At 37.8% G+C, this 16,224-nt stretch overlaps 1 protein-coding gene across 16 annotated transcripts in view; it reads left to right on the top strand.

Annotated features, from left to right (window-relative positions):
* The window catches only part of CEP112 (centrosomal protein 112), a 462,579-nt gene that overhangs the window by 265,065 nt on the left and 181,290 nt on the right, over positions 1 to 16,224 (top strand). For 15 of the 16 annotated variants that reach the window (XM_064270872.1, XM_064270863.1, XM_064270864.1 and 12 more), the window contains one exon: positions 4,520 to 4,750. In XM_064270872.1, coding sequence (XP_064126942.1) covers positions 4,520 to 4,750 — 231 coding nt within the window. Of the gene's footprint in view, positions 1 to 4,519; positions 4,751 to 13,253; positions 13,365 to 16,224 lie in introns of those variants that run through there. The other variant, XM_023556972.2, reaches the window with a different exon arrangement.

Raw genomic sequence — 16,224 nt, 5'->3', positions numbered from 1 at the left:
TACTGGAATTATCAACCATAAAATATAAACTAGTTATATTTAATATATGTATTTTAAGAAAGCTAAAGGATATAAATAGCAAAGGCAAGGAAGTATAAAAATTACCAAACACTTGCAAAGGAATAAAACTTCTAGAAATAACAAAACAATTGAAATTATGAGCTTGGATGGATTTGACAGCAAATTATACACAGAATAATATTTCCAGAATGTAGTAGAAAGAGGAAAAGATGAAAACTATGAGAGAGAGACTAATAGAAATAAATGACAAAATGGGAAAATTTAACAATGTCTAAATGAGTTCTATGAGGAGTAGAGAGAAAATGGAACAGAGACACTAAATGCGTAGGTATGACTGAGAATTTTGCGGTACTCATCAAAGATAGATTTGGAGGAGCAATGTGTCCTCATCAGAATAAATAAAAACATATCTACACTTAGAAAAATCATAAACTGAAGAACACAAAAGACAAAGAGAAGATCTTAAAAACAGCCAGAGAAATAAATCATCTTCAGAGGAATAACAGCTGACTTTTCAGCAATACCCATCAAGATATTTTCTGACCAATAGAAACTGAGAATGTTTGCCAGTAAACCTCATTAAAATAACCTAAAGGATGCACTTGGGACAAAGACAAAATGGTTGTTGTTGAGAGCGTGGAGACAGTAGCTATTTAGAACAAGAGAGTGGTCAATATATGGGTATATCCAAATAGCTACTGACTGAGTAAAATAACAATAATATTAAATGGAGAGAAACAAGAAAGACTGAAAATAGTAAAAAGTTGTAGCTTATAAATCTGGAAAAGGTAACAGGACTTAAAAATCCTAACTTTCTTTTAGTATTCATGTTAGATGCAGCATGAGTGTTGAAGCCTCTTACTGTTGCCACGAAAAGAAAATATAGCATTGTAACTTCTAAACCAGGAAGAAGAAAACTAAAGGAGAAAAAATTTATATAGAACAAAAGAAAGCAAAAAAAGAAACAGAATAGGTAAGGCAAATAGCACATTAAAGGCAAATGTATTAGCATATACAAACTAATTGAACTATTTAAAAGACACAGGTTGATTAGATTTAAAAAAGAAAATTAATATCTGTATGCTATTTGAGGTTACACTTCAACATAAAACAAAAATCCTCACAACTGGAATCAGTAAGGGTAAAAACGGTGTGGCGGTAGTGTCTGACCTCCTCTAACTTCACAAGGGGGAAGGAGAATCAAGATCAACAGCCTAAGGCTGATTCCTATGTGGTGGAGGTCAGACATACCTACTCTCTCCACCATCTTTATCAATCTTAATACCAACCAGCCCTCCCACAGCACTCTACTTCACTGCTGGGTTCGATAATCCATTGCAGTGGCCGCACAGAACTCACAGGCAATACTCAGGATTATGGGGTTTATTATGGAAGTAACAGGTTACAATTCAAGGCTCAGGAACACTCAGGATACAGTTCTTCCATCGGGACAGCATCTTTTCAGCTGTGCTCGCAGGCGTACCTCTCTCTGGTCCTGTGCCTCTGCCCTGCTCAAGCAAATGTTGCAAAGCTCTTTTAGCCCCTGCCAATAAATCCCCAGAGGCACCTCAGGCACTCAGCTGTCTTGCTCCATGATCCAGGAAGCCCACTGCACGGTCTCCTGCCAGTCTTTCCTGCCAGCCTCTCCTGCCAGTCTGCCCTACCACCGCTTCTCGTTGTCTTCAGGCTTACAGCTCGCTCACTTTCTTGGTCTCCTGCTTCCAGGAGCTTCTCAGCTCAGGGATCCCAGGCCCAAAAGATGTGATCTCTGCTCCTGGCTATTCTTCCTTGGTGGTGGTAGTAACCCTTCTCTGCTCTGGAATTGGCTGTCTTTTAAGGCAAAACTGATCAGTCCACTTGGTGGGCAATTGCCTTATTTACATAGTCCCACCCAATCACTTGGGTAGGATTTACAAGACGATGGCTAGTAGGGCTACTCAAGAGCGATCCATAGCACCGCAATAAGCAACATTATGATAAATGGAGAAAATATTGATGACATCAAGGATTTTGTTTTACTTGGATCCACAGTCAACGCCCATGGAATCAGCAGTCAGGAAATCAAGCAATGTATTACATTGGGTAAATCTGCTAAAAAAGACCTCTTTAAAGTGTTAAAAAGTAAATGTGTGACTTTAAGGACTAATATGTACCTCATCCAAAGCATGGCATTTTAATTGCCTTATATGCATGTGAAAGCTGGACAATGAATAAGGAAGACTGAAGAAGAATTGATGCCTTTGAGTTATGGTGTTGGCAAAGGATATTGAATATACCACGGTTGGCAGTTCAGATCCACCCACCTACTCCTTGAAAACCCTATGGGGCGGTTCTCCTATGTTCTTTAAGGTCGCTATGAGTTGGAATCGACTTGGTGGCAATGGATTTGGGTTTATTTAAATATTTATTTTTCCTTAAATCTTTTCAGAAGCAGACTCCCCGTCTTTCCCCCACAGAGCTGCTGGTGGGTGTGAACTGCCGACCTTTTGGTTAGCTTAACCACTGTGCCATTAGAGCTCTTTTGGCAAAACTATAGAGACAGTAAAAAGATCAGTAGTTGTCGTGGTTATCTAGTGCTGCCATAACAAAAATACCACAAGTGGATGGCTAACAAAGAGAAATTTATTTCCTCACAGTCTAGTAGGTTACAAGTCCAAAATCAGGGCACCGGCTCCAGGGAAAGGCTTTCTCTCTCTGTCAGCTCTGGAGGAAGGCTTCCCCTGGCCAAGGAGCTTCTCAGGCGCAGGGACCTGGTGTCCAAAGGGCACACTGTGCTCCTGGTGCTGCTTTCTTGGCGGTATGAGGTCCCCAACTCTCTGCTTGCTTCCCTTTTATCTCTTGAGAGATAAAAGGCGGTACAGGCCACACCCTAGGGAAACTCCCTTTACCTTGGATCAGGGAGGTGACCTGAGTGAGGGCGGTGTTACAATCCCACCCTAATCCTTCTCAACATAAAATTACAATCACAAAATGGACAACCACACAATACTGGGAATCATGGCCTAACCAAGTTGACACATATTTTTGAGGGGACATAATTCAATCCATGACAGTAGTTTAGAGGAGCCCTTGTTTGGTACAAATGGTTAAGTGTTCAGCTACTAACTGAAAGGTTGGGAGTTCAAGTCCACACAGAGTTGCCCTGAAAGAAAGGCCTAGTGATCTCCTACCAAAAAAATCAGCCATTGAAAACTCTGTGGAGCATAGTTCTTCTCACACACATGGATTAACATGAGTCAGAATCAGCTTAACTAGACAGCAACTGATTTTCGGCAGTTTAGGGGGAGGAAGGAAGGGAGTGATAAATAGTTGGAGCACAGGGCATTTTTAGGGCAGTGAAAATATTCTGTGTGATACTTTAGTGACAGATACAAGACACTACGCATTTCTCAAAACCCATAGAACTTTGCAACATGAAGAGTGAACCCTACTGTAAATTATGTACCTTAGTTAATAATAATTATCATTATTGGCTCATCAAATGTACCACAAAAATGTAAGATGTTAATAATGGGGGAGACAGTGCAGAGGGTAGGGGAAAGGGTATATGGGAACTCTGTACTTTCTGCAAATTTTTTTGGTAAACCTAAAACTTCTCTAAAAGTCTATAATTCTTTTTAAAAAAATCAGTAAGGCATAGAAAATTTCAACATCAAATTTGATCCAGCGGACATAGATAGAACACGGCACCCACAACTGTAGAATATACAGAATACGCATTCTTAGTAAGCACACATACACACGTGAAGCTTTTTAAAATTTCCCGCTACGCCATCAAGCACATTTCAACAATTTTCAAAACATTGGTGTGATGTAGACTACATTCGCTGGCCACAATGCAATTAGACGTCAGTAACAAAAGAACCATCAAACGCCATGTGCTTAGGGATTAAGAAACACACTTCTAAATGACTCATGAGTCATAGAAGAAATAATAATGGAAGTTTAAAAATGAAGTAAATGAAAATGAATGTACCACATATCTAAACCCAGGAGACAGAGCTAAAGCAGTATTTAGAGGGACATTTATAGTCTTAAGCTTATAAATCAGGAGGATAAAATGAGGTAAGCATCTAAAACAAAAGAGTTAGGAGAAGTAATACAGAATAAACCCAAAGAAAGGACAGGGAAGAACATAACAAAAATAAGATCAGAAGTCAGTGAACTTTAAAAAACTCAATAGACAACACTGAATGAATCTTAGAAACATAATTGAACAAGCAAGTTGCAGAAGAATACACATAATATTCCATTTACATAGGTGTTTAGAAACAAGTAAAATTAAACAAAATGTTACTTAAGGATATAGATATATGGTGAAGTGTTCCAGGTAGTATTTACCTCCAAGGTGGAAGGGAATGACATGAGATTGGAGAATGAGAGAAGGAAGGAGGGGGAAGGTGTGAACTTTTTTTGTATGTTTATTAGCCTTTTGCATTTTTTTCTTTTGTGACTTCCTATTCATGCCTCTGCCCATTTTTTCCATTTTAAAAATAAGGTTATTGCTGACATGGAGGCCCAGGTTCACAAGCTGAGAGAAGAGCTGATTAATGTGAACTCACAGAGGAAACAGCAGCTGGTAGAGCTTGGTCTTCTTCGTGAAGAGGAAAAGCAAAGGGCTGCAAGGGACCACGAGACCGCTGTCAACAAACTGAAGGCTGAATCAGAGAAGATGAAAATAGAGCTGAAAAAGACTCATGCTGCTGAGACAGAGATGACATTGGAAAAGGTAAGATGTCCAATTGGATGTTTTATAGACAATTGAACCCCATGTTTAAAATCCACTGCCAGCACGGTAATATTTTATCTCTAAAAGGTAATGGCATAGAATTACTCTTCTAACTTCTAAACTCTTCACATGAGCAATTCGAGTATCTTGTCTTGTGTCTGTTGTTGTTGTTGTTTGGTGCTGTTGAATCAGCACTGACTCATAACGACCCTTTGTACCACAGAACGAAACACTGCCTGGTCCTGCACCATGCTCACAGTCGTTATTATGCTTGACCCCATTGTTATAGCCACTGTGTCAAACCATACCATTGAGGGTCTTCCTTTTTTCCGCTGACCCTGTACTTTACCAGCCATAATGCCTTTCTCCAGGGGCTGATACCTTCTGACAACATGTCCAAAGTATGTAAGACATAGTCTTGCCGTTCTCGCTTCTAAGGAGCATTCTGGTTATACTTTTTCCAAGACAGATATACTCATTCTTTTGGCAGTCCATGGTATATTCAGTATTCATTGCCAACACCACAGTTCAGAGGTGTCAACTCTTCTTCTGTCTTCCTTATTCATTGTCTAGCTTTTACATGCATATGATGCTATTGAAATTACCATGGCTTGAGTCAGGCGCTCCTTAGTCTTCAAGGTGACATCTTTGTTTTCAACACTTGAAACAGGTCCTTTGCAGCAGATTTGCCCAGTGCAATGCATCTGTTGATTTCCTGACTGCTGCTTCCATGGGTGTTGATTGTGGATCCAAGTGAAATGAAATCCTTGACAACTTCAATCTTTTCTCTGTTTATCATGATGTTGCTTATTGGTCTAGTTGTGAGGACTTTTGTTGTCTTTATGTTGAGGTGTAATCCATACTGAAGGCTGTGGTCTTTGATCTTCACCGGTAAGTTTTTCAAGTCCTCTTCACTTTCAGGAAGCAAGCTTGTGTTATCTGCATAACACATGTTGTTAATGAGTCTTCCTTCAATCCTGATGCCCCGTTCTAAACACCACTGAAATAATCTAGGGAATTTCCTAACTTTTCTCTTGACTTTCATGGAAGAGATTGTATGGAATATTCCATTTTATAATAATTAAATGCACATTGGGAGAAAATGATATTATAATGTTGTCAAATATTATACTAATTAGAAATACTTGGTCTGTAGCCCTAAATTTTCCTAGGTTAAGACTGGAGTTCAGATCTTTCCTAGCTTGTCTAATAATCATTTCTAGATTTTAGAGCTTCTTATGACAGTGTAACATAAAGGATAACTTGTTTTCCAAGATTGATTTTTCAGAAGAAATAAGAAAAGTTTCTTTAGAATTACATATCTTTAAAATACATGTCAATATGATGTTCAGACATTTGGGGTTATTCAGTGCACAATCTTAAATATTCCTTCTTTTGATGTTCTGAAAAAGTAAAAGTATTTTACTCAGGTAGTAAATGTGAATGCTAGTCATCATAAAACTACTGTAAATTGTCCCTTGAGTTCCTTAAGAGCAATCTGTATCTTGGGATCAAGAAATCTGACAAAAGTAATTTAACAATTGTCTGAATCTGTTTAATTTTTTCACCTCTTCTTCTTTATCATTAAACGACGTTGAGCCTTTTTAGAGTATACCATACCATTCTAGGCCTTTCTCATTGATCCAAAGATGGCTTACTTTATCATACCTTAATTTATCTGAAAGTCGTATTTAGCCAACTTTGCCCTTGGTGACGTAGCTCTGAACCCACAAATACATAGGAAAAGGGCTTTAAAGAGGCAGGAGTGAGCCTGGCTTTTTGGAGGAACAGCAAGGAGGCCAGTCTGGCTAGAAAGGCATGGCAGAGGAGGATAGGAGAAGGCAATGAGGTCAGAATGTTGGCAAGATGTCATAGCGATATAAGTAATTAGCAAGGATGGGATTAGTCCAGGTGGGAGGTCCTGGAGGGTGGGTTAGAGGTGCATGGGAGGTAACGGGAGTACAGTCCTAGTGGCAATGGGATAAAAGAGGCATTTTTGAGAATCATTGCAGAGATAGGATTGATTAAACTTGTTAAGTATCATTTCATCCCTTAATATATTGGGCATTGGAGGAGGAGTTTCTGGTTTGGGGAGGAAGATGATGAATCAGTTATAAACAAGTTGAGTTTGAAGTGCATCATTACACTCAGCTGTGATGTTCACTTGCTGTTGTAAAAACATTTCTCGAAGTCATAAGTGAAGACAGGACGGGGGAAGAAATGGCTGTAGGAGTCACTCACAGAGAGGGCGTGACCTGTGACCTTGGGAGTGAGTGAGACCGTTAAAGAGAGGAATATAGAAAGAAAGAATAAAAACAGTTGTAAAGGAAGAACGTAAGGGAAGAACTACATTTAAGAGGTTGGGGAGGAAACAGTCAAAGAAAGGGCATCAAGGTAAGAAGAGTAAGAGAATGTATCTTCATGGAAGTAAAGGAAAATATTTTGAAATGGAGGACTGTCAAGAATATTACAGAAAATCAGGAAGGATGAAGGTTGACAAAAGATCGCTGGATTTGAAACTGAGATATCATTGATGCTCTTGGACAGAGTACTGAAAATGATAGTGTGGATAGAAACACGGCAGCAAAAGACAAGGAAGTGGAGATGAGGTTTGGAAAATTTGGTGTTAAAAAAAAAAAAAAAATGCAGGTGTAATTCCAAAAAGCAGGAGTTAAAAGGGAATATATTTTTAGGCTGAAAAATGAATATTTTGAAGTATATGAGAGGAAAGAGTTTAATGATGCAAAGAATTGTAGATGATTGAAGGCTTGAGATCTGAGAGATGAGGGTATGAAAAAATCACCAACACAGCCCACCTATACCTTGTGGCTCCGAGGCTCCAGCCACATGAAACATTGGTGTGTTTCTAGAACCTGCCAGGCTCTCTCCTGCCTCCAGGTCTTTATATCTGACACTGTTTCTGCCTGGAATATTCTTCCCTGTGATTTTCTTATGGCCATCTGAGTTTTCTCATCTATCTGCATTCTTCACAGGTCCTTCCCTGACCTCTTTATCTAAAGTCCTGCCTACCCCATCACCTTACCTTGTCCCATTGTCTTCATAGCTTGTCTCACTATCTGAAATCGCGTCTTTTTTGTTTGTTCATTGTTTATCGTCTGTTTCCTCCTGAGAATGTAAGCTACGTTAGCAGAATCTTGTCCATCTTACTTATTTCTGTATCATGAGTACTTAGAAAATGTAGTGCAATGTAGGTGCTCACCTGGTATATATTAAGTGAATGAATAAAAGGAAGCATGACTTTCCCTGAGGGAGGAAGGAAGGAGATTGGTCAAGATACAAAGAAGTTCTCTGATAAGACTTGAGAAGAGCTTATACCTAATATCATCTCTGTTCTTAGTTAAGAATCACTGTAGTCTGCTCAGAGTAAGGAGTTTTAAAGAAAATGAAACACTGAGATTTCAGGCTGAGCAGATGAATGGAATGCCTCTGAAAGGAAGAGGAAGGGAATTTGCTGAGATAGAATTGAAGCTGTGAAGGTAGAGGGGTGAGCATGGGCAGTGTGAGTCTGCAAGGATGGGATATTTGTGACCTGAATTAGAAACAAGTAGCATAAGAAGACAGAAATGGAGTTTTGGCATAGTAACTTTAGGAGACATGCATAAAGGTGCTGAGGAATTTGACCAAAATGCAGGGACTTATTGGCAAATCTGGAAAATTAGAAAAAGGGAAGAGAGCCTTAATTAGGCTAGTGTTTAGTGCAGTGAGCTTGGTTTTTGTTCATTTGGTAAAATTAGCCAACCCCAAAGCTCTGTGATAAAATACAAGTGTTGGGCTCTTAATAAGAAGAGTAATTTGTATTTCTCATTGATAAATGGTTTTTATTTAACAAGTAAGAGGAGTTTAGCATTTCCAAATGCCATGAAGAACTGGCCTGTGAGCTCCCTAAAAGCAGTCCTTGTGACATATTGATTACTGAAATTCCAGGATCATGCATGGTGCCTTGTACAAAGTAGGCATTTATTAAATGTTAAGTAAGCAAATAAAAGAATGATGATCAACTGAGAAGTTCAGTGTAGGCTGCTGAGTGATAAGGTAAATAAATGAGAAAATATTGTTGATTTATCCAAACTTGATTGCAACCCATTATAAATACGTTGGGTCAGACAAGATACACCTTTATATTTAATCATTCATGTTACTTTAACTATAATTCTTCTATATTACTTAATAAGGTAAACTCATAGCATAATTCTTTTCTCAGACATAATTTTAGTTTTATTCTACACAAATTATTAAACATGTAAGTTCTTACTATAAACTTTGAGTTAACACTAATTTGGTTAAGTTTTTAATCACCCTGTTGTATCATTATACAAGGTACTTGAATTCTTACCTCTCTATCCTATAAAAAGTTTAATGTTTTTTATCTTTAAATAAATCTGAACACAAAAATATTTGCTAACAGTTAAAAATCCAGTTAGAATTGAGGGATTTAGAAGTTAATTTTCTATTATTAAGTATAAAATTGGCATTGAAAGAGAGGAAAATAACACCAGAATAATAAATAATCTAAAGGCAACATTCCATGCAGACCTGGATTATTTCAGTAGCACTTAAAATGTTAAGGTTATAAAAGAATTCTGCAGGCCAGATCCTACCTGAATTTCTGTCAGCAGCGATTTAGGCCCAGATGATATCTTCAATGGCTTCAAGTTAGGGGAAACATGAAATAACTCCACAAGGTCAAAATACTTGAAATCATGAATCCAGGAAAGGAAATGATTGGCGTTTGCAAAGCGAAAGCTTCTTTTCCAGCCTTTTAAAATCTCTTCAAACCGAAACGAGACAAAGCCCATAAAATATAAACCTTTGAAAAATTAAAGAACATTACTAAGTCATGATAGTGGGTAATTTTCAGAAGAAGAATGAAAACTTTGGTATTTAAAAATGACTGTTGTTTCAGAAATCTGCTCAGCTATTTGAAAAATAACCTTTCTTAAAATAGAGGATACTTTAGAAAATACAAAAAATAGAGAAGTGTGTAAAATCCCCTGCTACTGTCAACTACCCAGAGATAACCAATAGTAGGTAAAATAGCTGTATTAACCTAGCTGGTGGAGAGCATACTGAATACACAGGTATATTACTTGCTTTTTTTTAACTTTTATGCTGAAAATATTCCAATGTCATTTGAAATTCTTTGAAAATAAAGTTTTCATTAGTTTTTTTTTTTAACATTGGGGTTTTTTAAACAATTGTTTAAGGTAATGCTGAGAGTAACATCTTTATATGTAAACGTTTGTCAACATTTTCCATTTTTTTCTCTTAGGTTAAAATCCCAGTAGAGTTACCAGATCAAATTGGTTTTCAGAAAGATGGTCCTAACTTACGTTTCTCCCATCATAGTATCCTGTCTTACCTTGGCCAGCACTTGGTATTAATATCTTTAATTTTGGGTATTTTTGTGAAAAATGGTTGTTTTAATTTACATTTAAAGAGATTGGACATTTAGAATAGGTTTATTTTTTATTCATGTTTCATTTCTGAAAATTGCCTTTTTATGTCCTTTGCCATCATGTTTTAGTGTCTTACTATTTTTCTCATCAGTTTATAAAAAGCTTTTTAAAAGTTTGTATTTAGGATGATAAAACCTGTATCTTTGTGGCAGATGTTTTTTGATATTTGCCTTTTAATTTTATGATCTCTCTGGTACACAAAAAAGTTTAATTTGTATTTAGTCAAATCTGTTCATCTTTTCCTTCCTGAGTTCTCCCTTATAAGTAGTCGTTTTAAGCTTCACATTTTCATATTAAAAAACTAACAACTCATCAAACATTTTCTGCAGCGTTCTCTACTAAGTAAAAAGTTCTTATGAAATTGACATGGCATTTACCAGCTTGGGGTTGCTGGTCTATAATTTTAAATGGTATCTGAAGGATTATACTGGAATTCTGCCAGCCTGAAGTCATTAAAAGGCTTTGAGCAACAATTCACATCTTTTTCAAATTTAAGAAAAGCTCCATATGGCATAATTATTCAAAGCTAAGGTCATAGACACTACTTAAACCTTTGAAATTTATAATTAAAGGATTAATATTAACTTAGGAAGACATTGTCATTTTGGCTTAAAATGGATTTCTAATCTCAAGTCTGTTCTTTTTACTTTGATCTTTTCATTGACATTCTCCTTTGCTACAAATGTGAAGTTTTTAGATTTTAAAATAAATACTATGCTCAAACAGTTTAGATTTATAGCAATTGATTGACAAGCAACATCCAGTATCATTTTTATTCTTCCCCACAAATGCTGATAAATTTAAAGCTAGCATTATCCTCTAGTGAATATCAAGCCACAACTTGATGTACTGGGATATTATAGCATCTCTAAGCATAACAGCAAACTAATTTACAAAAGAAAAAAAATGCAAAAATGGCAACTTGGAAAACTCAGGGTGTATATATAATTTCGATACAATGAGCTGGTGTTCTTTTATATTAAGAGTTAAAATTTTAAAGTATCTCCAAGTGACCTCGGTCGTGAACCTTCTTTGAGTGGCATAAAACGGTTCTATCTTATACAAAAGCCAAGACTTTATTGTCATTTTGACAGAAATACAAATCAAACATTTTAGTTAACACCAGTTTACGTATCTCCTTGTATAACAAGAGGAGTTGTATGTTCCTCAGACACTTTTTCTTTTTTATGTCAGTCCTCAGTTCTCGCCTGCTTTTTCTGGTCCTCATAGGAGGCATCTATTTCACAGTGGTTCTGCTAATAAATACAGAAATAATGTCTGGGATGTTTGTTTATTAAACAAGAAGAGCAGGGTATCTATCATCATTTCTGTTTGAATATTTACATTGGCAAAGCTTTTACCGTCCCTACCTGAGTGGGGCTGCACAGCTCAGAGTCAGGTGGAGTCGTGGGTACAGATCATTAAGGGACTCATTAAATGAATGCGATCATGCAAACAGTGCAAAGTGATGAAGTCTTTCGGACGAATGAGGTAGCCGTATATTTACTTGTAGTGACAAGATGACCTCCAAGCTGTGTCACTAAGCGAAGAAAGCAAGACACGTGACAGTGTTTATTTAGTATGTGGATTTTTTAAAATAAGTAATATGCTTGTGCATATGTACTGCAGATTTCTGGAAGGAAACCCAAGCAGCTAGTTACAGTGGTAGGAATACTTCTAGGAAAGCTGCAAGCCTTGGGGGACAGGGATGAAATGTGGAATGGTATTATTCAGAAAATTTAAAGAATACTTATAGAAATTTCCACTAATGTGGACACATTTATGGATAAGGATGACTCTTAAAGGGCCGTATTATACTTGTAAAAATTTGGAAGCAACTTAAATGCCCAACGATAGGGGAGAATTTAAATAAATTATGATGTTTTTACTTTATGCAACTTTTTAAAATAGTGTTGTAGAATAATGCTTACTGATGTGAGAAAGTACTCACAATATAATGCTATGAAGAAAAAAGAAAAGGATATAAAAGTTTATGTAGTTTGGTTCAAATTTAGCAAGCTATAGATAAGCTTGGAAACCCTGGTGGTCTAGTGGTTAAGAGCTATGGCTGCTAATTAAAATATTGGCAGTTCACATCCACCAGGCGCCCCTTGGAAACCCTATTGGGGGTTAACTCAAAGGCAATGGGTTGTTGTTGTTGTTGTTGTTGTAGATAAGCGTACACACAGGAGAAAAAAAAAAAAAAAACCTGGAAATACACCAGCTCATTTCTCTGTCGGATGGGATGTGATTTTTTTTTCTATTGTATTTTTCAGTGTTTTGTAAATGTCCTACATTATCAATATTTTGTATATATATACAGCTGAATAGTGCTGCACAGAGGTTACCATCTAGTTGTATTGCTCCCCACCCCCTAAGCCCTAGGACATCTTCAGGCTGCTTTCCCTTTTCTACCCCTGGGAGGCCACAGAGCCAAAAAAAAAAAAAAAAAAAAAAAAGGAGTGCCTTCAGCCTTGGCAGCACATTAGGTTAGCTGACATCAAAAACTGAATCCCTACCCGCTCCTCACTCCTGCCAGAGAAATTGGGGGTTTCTCAAACATCCTTAACCCCCTGGCCCAAGTCATTCTTCTCTCCTGGCACGGAGACTGTGTCCTCGTTAGCATCAAAGATAAGAAGGAGAAGCTTTGCCTGTTCTGCAGCCTGCTTATGGGCACTCATCATAGCTTTTGGGATCTTAATGGGGCCAAAGAGTTGCGGGTTTCTGTGATGTTAGTCTGCCCATCTTCCAAGGAAAGCCAAGCCCTGGGTCTGCCAAGGAATAAAGAGAAGAATGGTAATGCCCCTATGATAGAGCATACTGGTTGTCACAGGCCCCTGAGGGTAAGACTGAGACATACCTGATAGAGGGATTTTTCTAAAAAACAAATCTAATTGCTAGGCCAAAACAAGCACTGGCAGTGTATAAACAGCCTCTCCCCTCAAGGAGACTGTTGTAATGGGGCGGGGATAATGGAACCAAGGAAACTGTGATTACATTTCACTGATATCGTGGCCATCCTCTAGATCTCTTGGACTGCGTGCCTTGGGAAACCTCCAGAAAAGTGTCTAGAAGTCTGGGAAGGAGCAGTGGGATCCGGCAGAACTTCCTGGAGGAAGTAGATTGTGAGTTAATAGCATCTCCCACTCTTGCCTAAAAATTACAACGTGTCTTTGCCCACAATGAAATGAAGTTGCCACAGCTCATTAGCTTTCTGGTAAAGGATTTGTATAATCCTATTTAAAAAAAAAAAAAAATTTTTTTTTTTAATTTATTTCTGTACCTCTGTCAAGGATTTTGGAAACCCTGGTGGTATAGTGGTTAAGAGCTGTGTCTGCTAATCAAAAGGTCAGCAGTTCTAATCCACCAGGCGCTCCTTGGAGCTCTATGGAGCAGTTCTACTCTGTCCTATAGGGTCACTATGAGTTGGAATCGACTCCACAGCAGCAGATTTTGATATCAAGGATTTCATTTTACTTGGATCCACAATCAACGCCCATGGAAGCAGCAGTCAAGAGCAAATCTGCTGCAAAAGATCTCTTTAAAGTATTAAAAAGCAAAGATGTCACATTGAGTACTAATGCGCACCCGACCCAAGCCATAGTGTTTTCAGTTGCCTCATATGCATGCAAAAGCTGGACAAAGAGTAAGGAAGACCAAAGAAGAATTGATGTCTTTGAATTATGGTATTGGTTAAGAATATTGAATATACCATGAACTGCCAGAAGAACGAACAAATCTGCCTTTGAAGAAGGACAGCCAGAATGCTCCTTAGAAGCAAGGATGGCAAGACTTTGTCTCACATACTTTGAACATGTTATCAGGAGGGACCAGTCCCTGAAGAAGGACATCATGCTTGGTAAAGTAGACGGTCAGTGGAAAAGAGGAAGACCCTCAACGAGATGGATTGACACAGTGGTTGCAACAATGGACTCAAGTATAATGATTGTGAGGATGATGTAGGACCGGGCAGTATTTTGTTCTTTTGTACAGAGAGTCACTGTGAGTCAAAACCAACTCAACCACACCTAACAACAGTTTTTCTTAACTGTCTCCCCTACCACAGACACAACCTGTGCTGTGCCCACACCAGGCAGCTGCCTGTTTCACAAATAGACTGAAAATATTCTCCCTTACCCTGTTCACAGCTTCAATTGTTTTTCCCTCTACCTAGATCACCGTGTGAGCTAGTCTTCCTCATTCAAGGCAGGTACCTGACCCTTCCTGCTTCCCTCCCCATGCCAAGGCAGATGAAATCAGGTTCTTCCCTGTGCTCCTGTAACTCTTCATTCATTCCTCTCTTTTAAGGAAATGTTTTATCAAGATATAATTTGCATATGGAAAAATTCATCCTTTTGTGAACAATTCTGCAAGTTTTGACAAATGTATATTCTTGTAACCACCGCCATAAAAAGGGTGAAGAACAGTTCTATCACCTCAGGTATTCCGCAGACCCTTAGTAGTCAACCCACCCTCTTCCTTCCTGCTAACTCCTGAAGGCAACCACTGATCTATTTTCTGTGACTGTAGACTTGCCTTTTCTGGGCTGTCATATAAATGAAACATTCAGTACGTAGCCTTTTGCGTTTCACTTCTTTGACTTAGCATAATGCTTTTGAGATTCACCCGTATTGTTATATATGGCAGTAGCCCACTCCTTTTTATTGCTTAGTAGTATTTCGTTGTATGGGTATAACAAAGTTTGTTTACCCATTCTCCAGTTGGGAAATATCCAGGCTGTTAGAAAGGAGCCCTGATGGTGCAGTAGTTAAGCTGCTAACTGAAAGGCGGGCAGTTTGAACCCACCCAGTGGCTCCATGGGAGAAAGACCTGGCGATCTGCTCCCATAAAGATCACAGCCTAGAAAATCCTATAGGGCAGTTTTACTCTGTCAATAGCTGCTAACCAAAAGGTCGAAAGCTCAAATCCATCAGACGCTCCTTGGAAACCCTATGGGGCAGTTCTATTCTGTCGTATAGGGCCGTTATGAGTCGAAATCAACTCGACAGCAACAGGTTTGTTTGTTTTTTCTTTTTTTATGAGTCAAAAATCGATTTGACTGTACCAAAAAAAAAATTTTTTTTTTTTTTTTTTAACAACAATAAACATTCACATACAGTTTTTGTGAGTACATAAGTTCAGTTTCACTTGGGTAAAAGCGAAGAGTGGGATTGCCAGGTTGTACGTTGAGTATATTTTCAGCTTGATTATAAACTGACCAACTATTTTCCAAAGTCGCTGTACTGTTTCACAATGCTACTAGCAACATCTGAGAGTTCTAGTTGCTCCCCATCTTCCCCAGCACTTAGCGTTGTCACCTTTTTTTTTTTTTTTTTAGTGTTATTTTAGCCATTCTAATCATGGTATCTCCTTGTGTGTTTGTTTCCCTAATGACTAATAATGTTTTTTGTGTGTGTGTCATCTGAATATCTTCCTTGGTGAAGTCTCTATTTAAATATTTTCTCCATTTTATGTTTGGTTGTTTATTTTCTTATTATTGAACTTTGAGAGTTCCTTATATATTCTGGAGACAAACCCTTTATAAAATATTTGCAGATATTTTCTCCTCGCCAATGGCTTGATTTTTTTATTCTTTTAACAGTGTCTTTCAAAAAGCACATGTTCTTAATTTCTATGAAGTCTAATTTATCATTTTTTTTTCTTTTATGGATAATGCTTTTGATGTCCTTTCTAAGAAACCTTAGCCTAACATAAGGCCCCAAAGATGTTTTCTTCTAGAAGTGTTATAGTTTTAGGTTTTATATCCATTTCGGGTAAATTTCTGTGAATGGTGTAAGGTATATGTTAAGGTTCAGTTTTTGCATGTGAATAACCATTTGTGTCAGCACTATCTGCTGAAAAGACTGCCTTTTATCCGTTGACTTGTCACTGCACCTTTGTTGAAAACTGACCGTATATGTGTGAGTCTACTTCTGGATTTTCTGATTGTGTTTCATTCATCTATAGGTCTGTCTTTCCTCTAATTTCACAGAGTCT

The sequence above is a fragment of the Loxodonta africana genome, chromosome 18 (assembly GCF_030014295.1).
Source record: "Loxodonta africana isolate mLoxAfr1 chromosome 18, mLoxAfr1.hap2, whole genome shotgun sequence".
In the NCBI taxonomy this organism is placed as follows: Eukaryota; Metazoa; Chordata; class Mammalia; order Proboscidea; family Elephantidae; genus Loxodonta; species Loxodonta africana.
The sequence above is the reverse complement of the archived record's forward strand: the minus strand, read 5'-3'. Positions and strand labels throughout refer to the sequence as shown.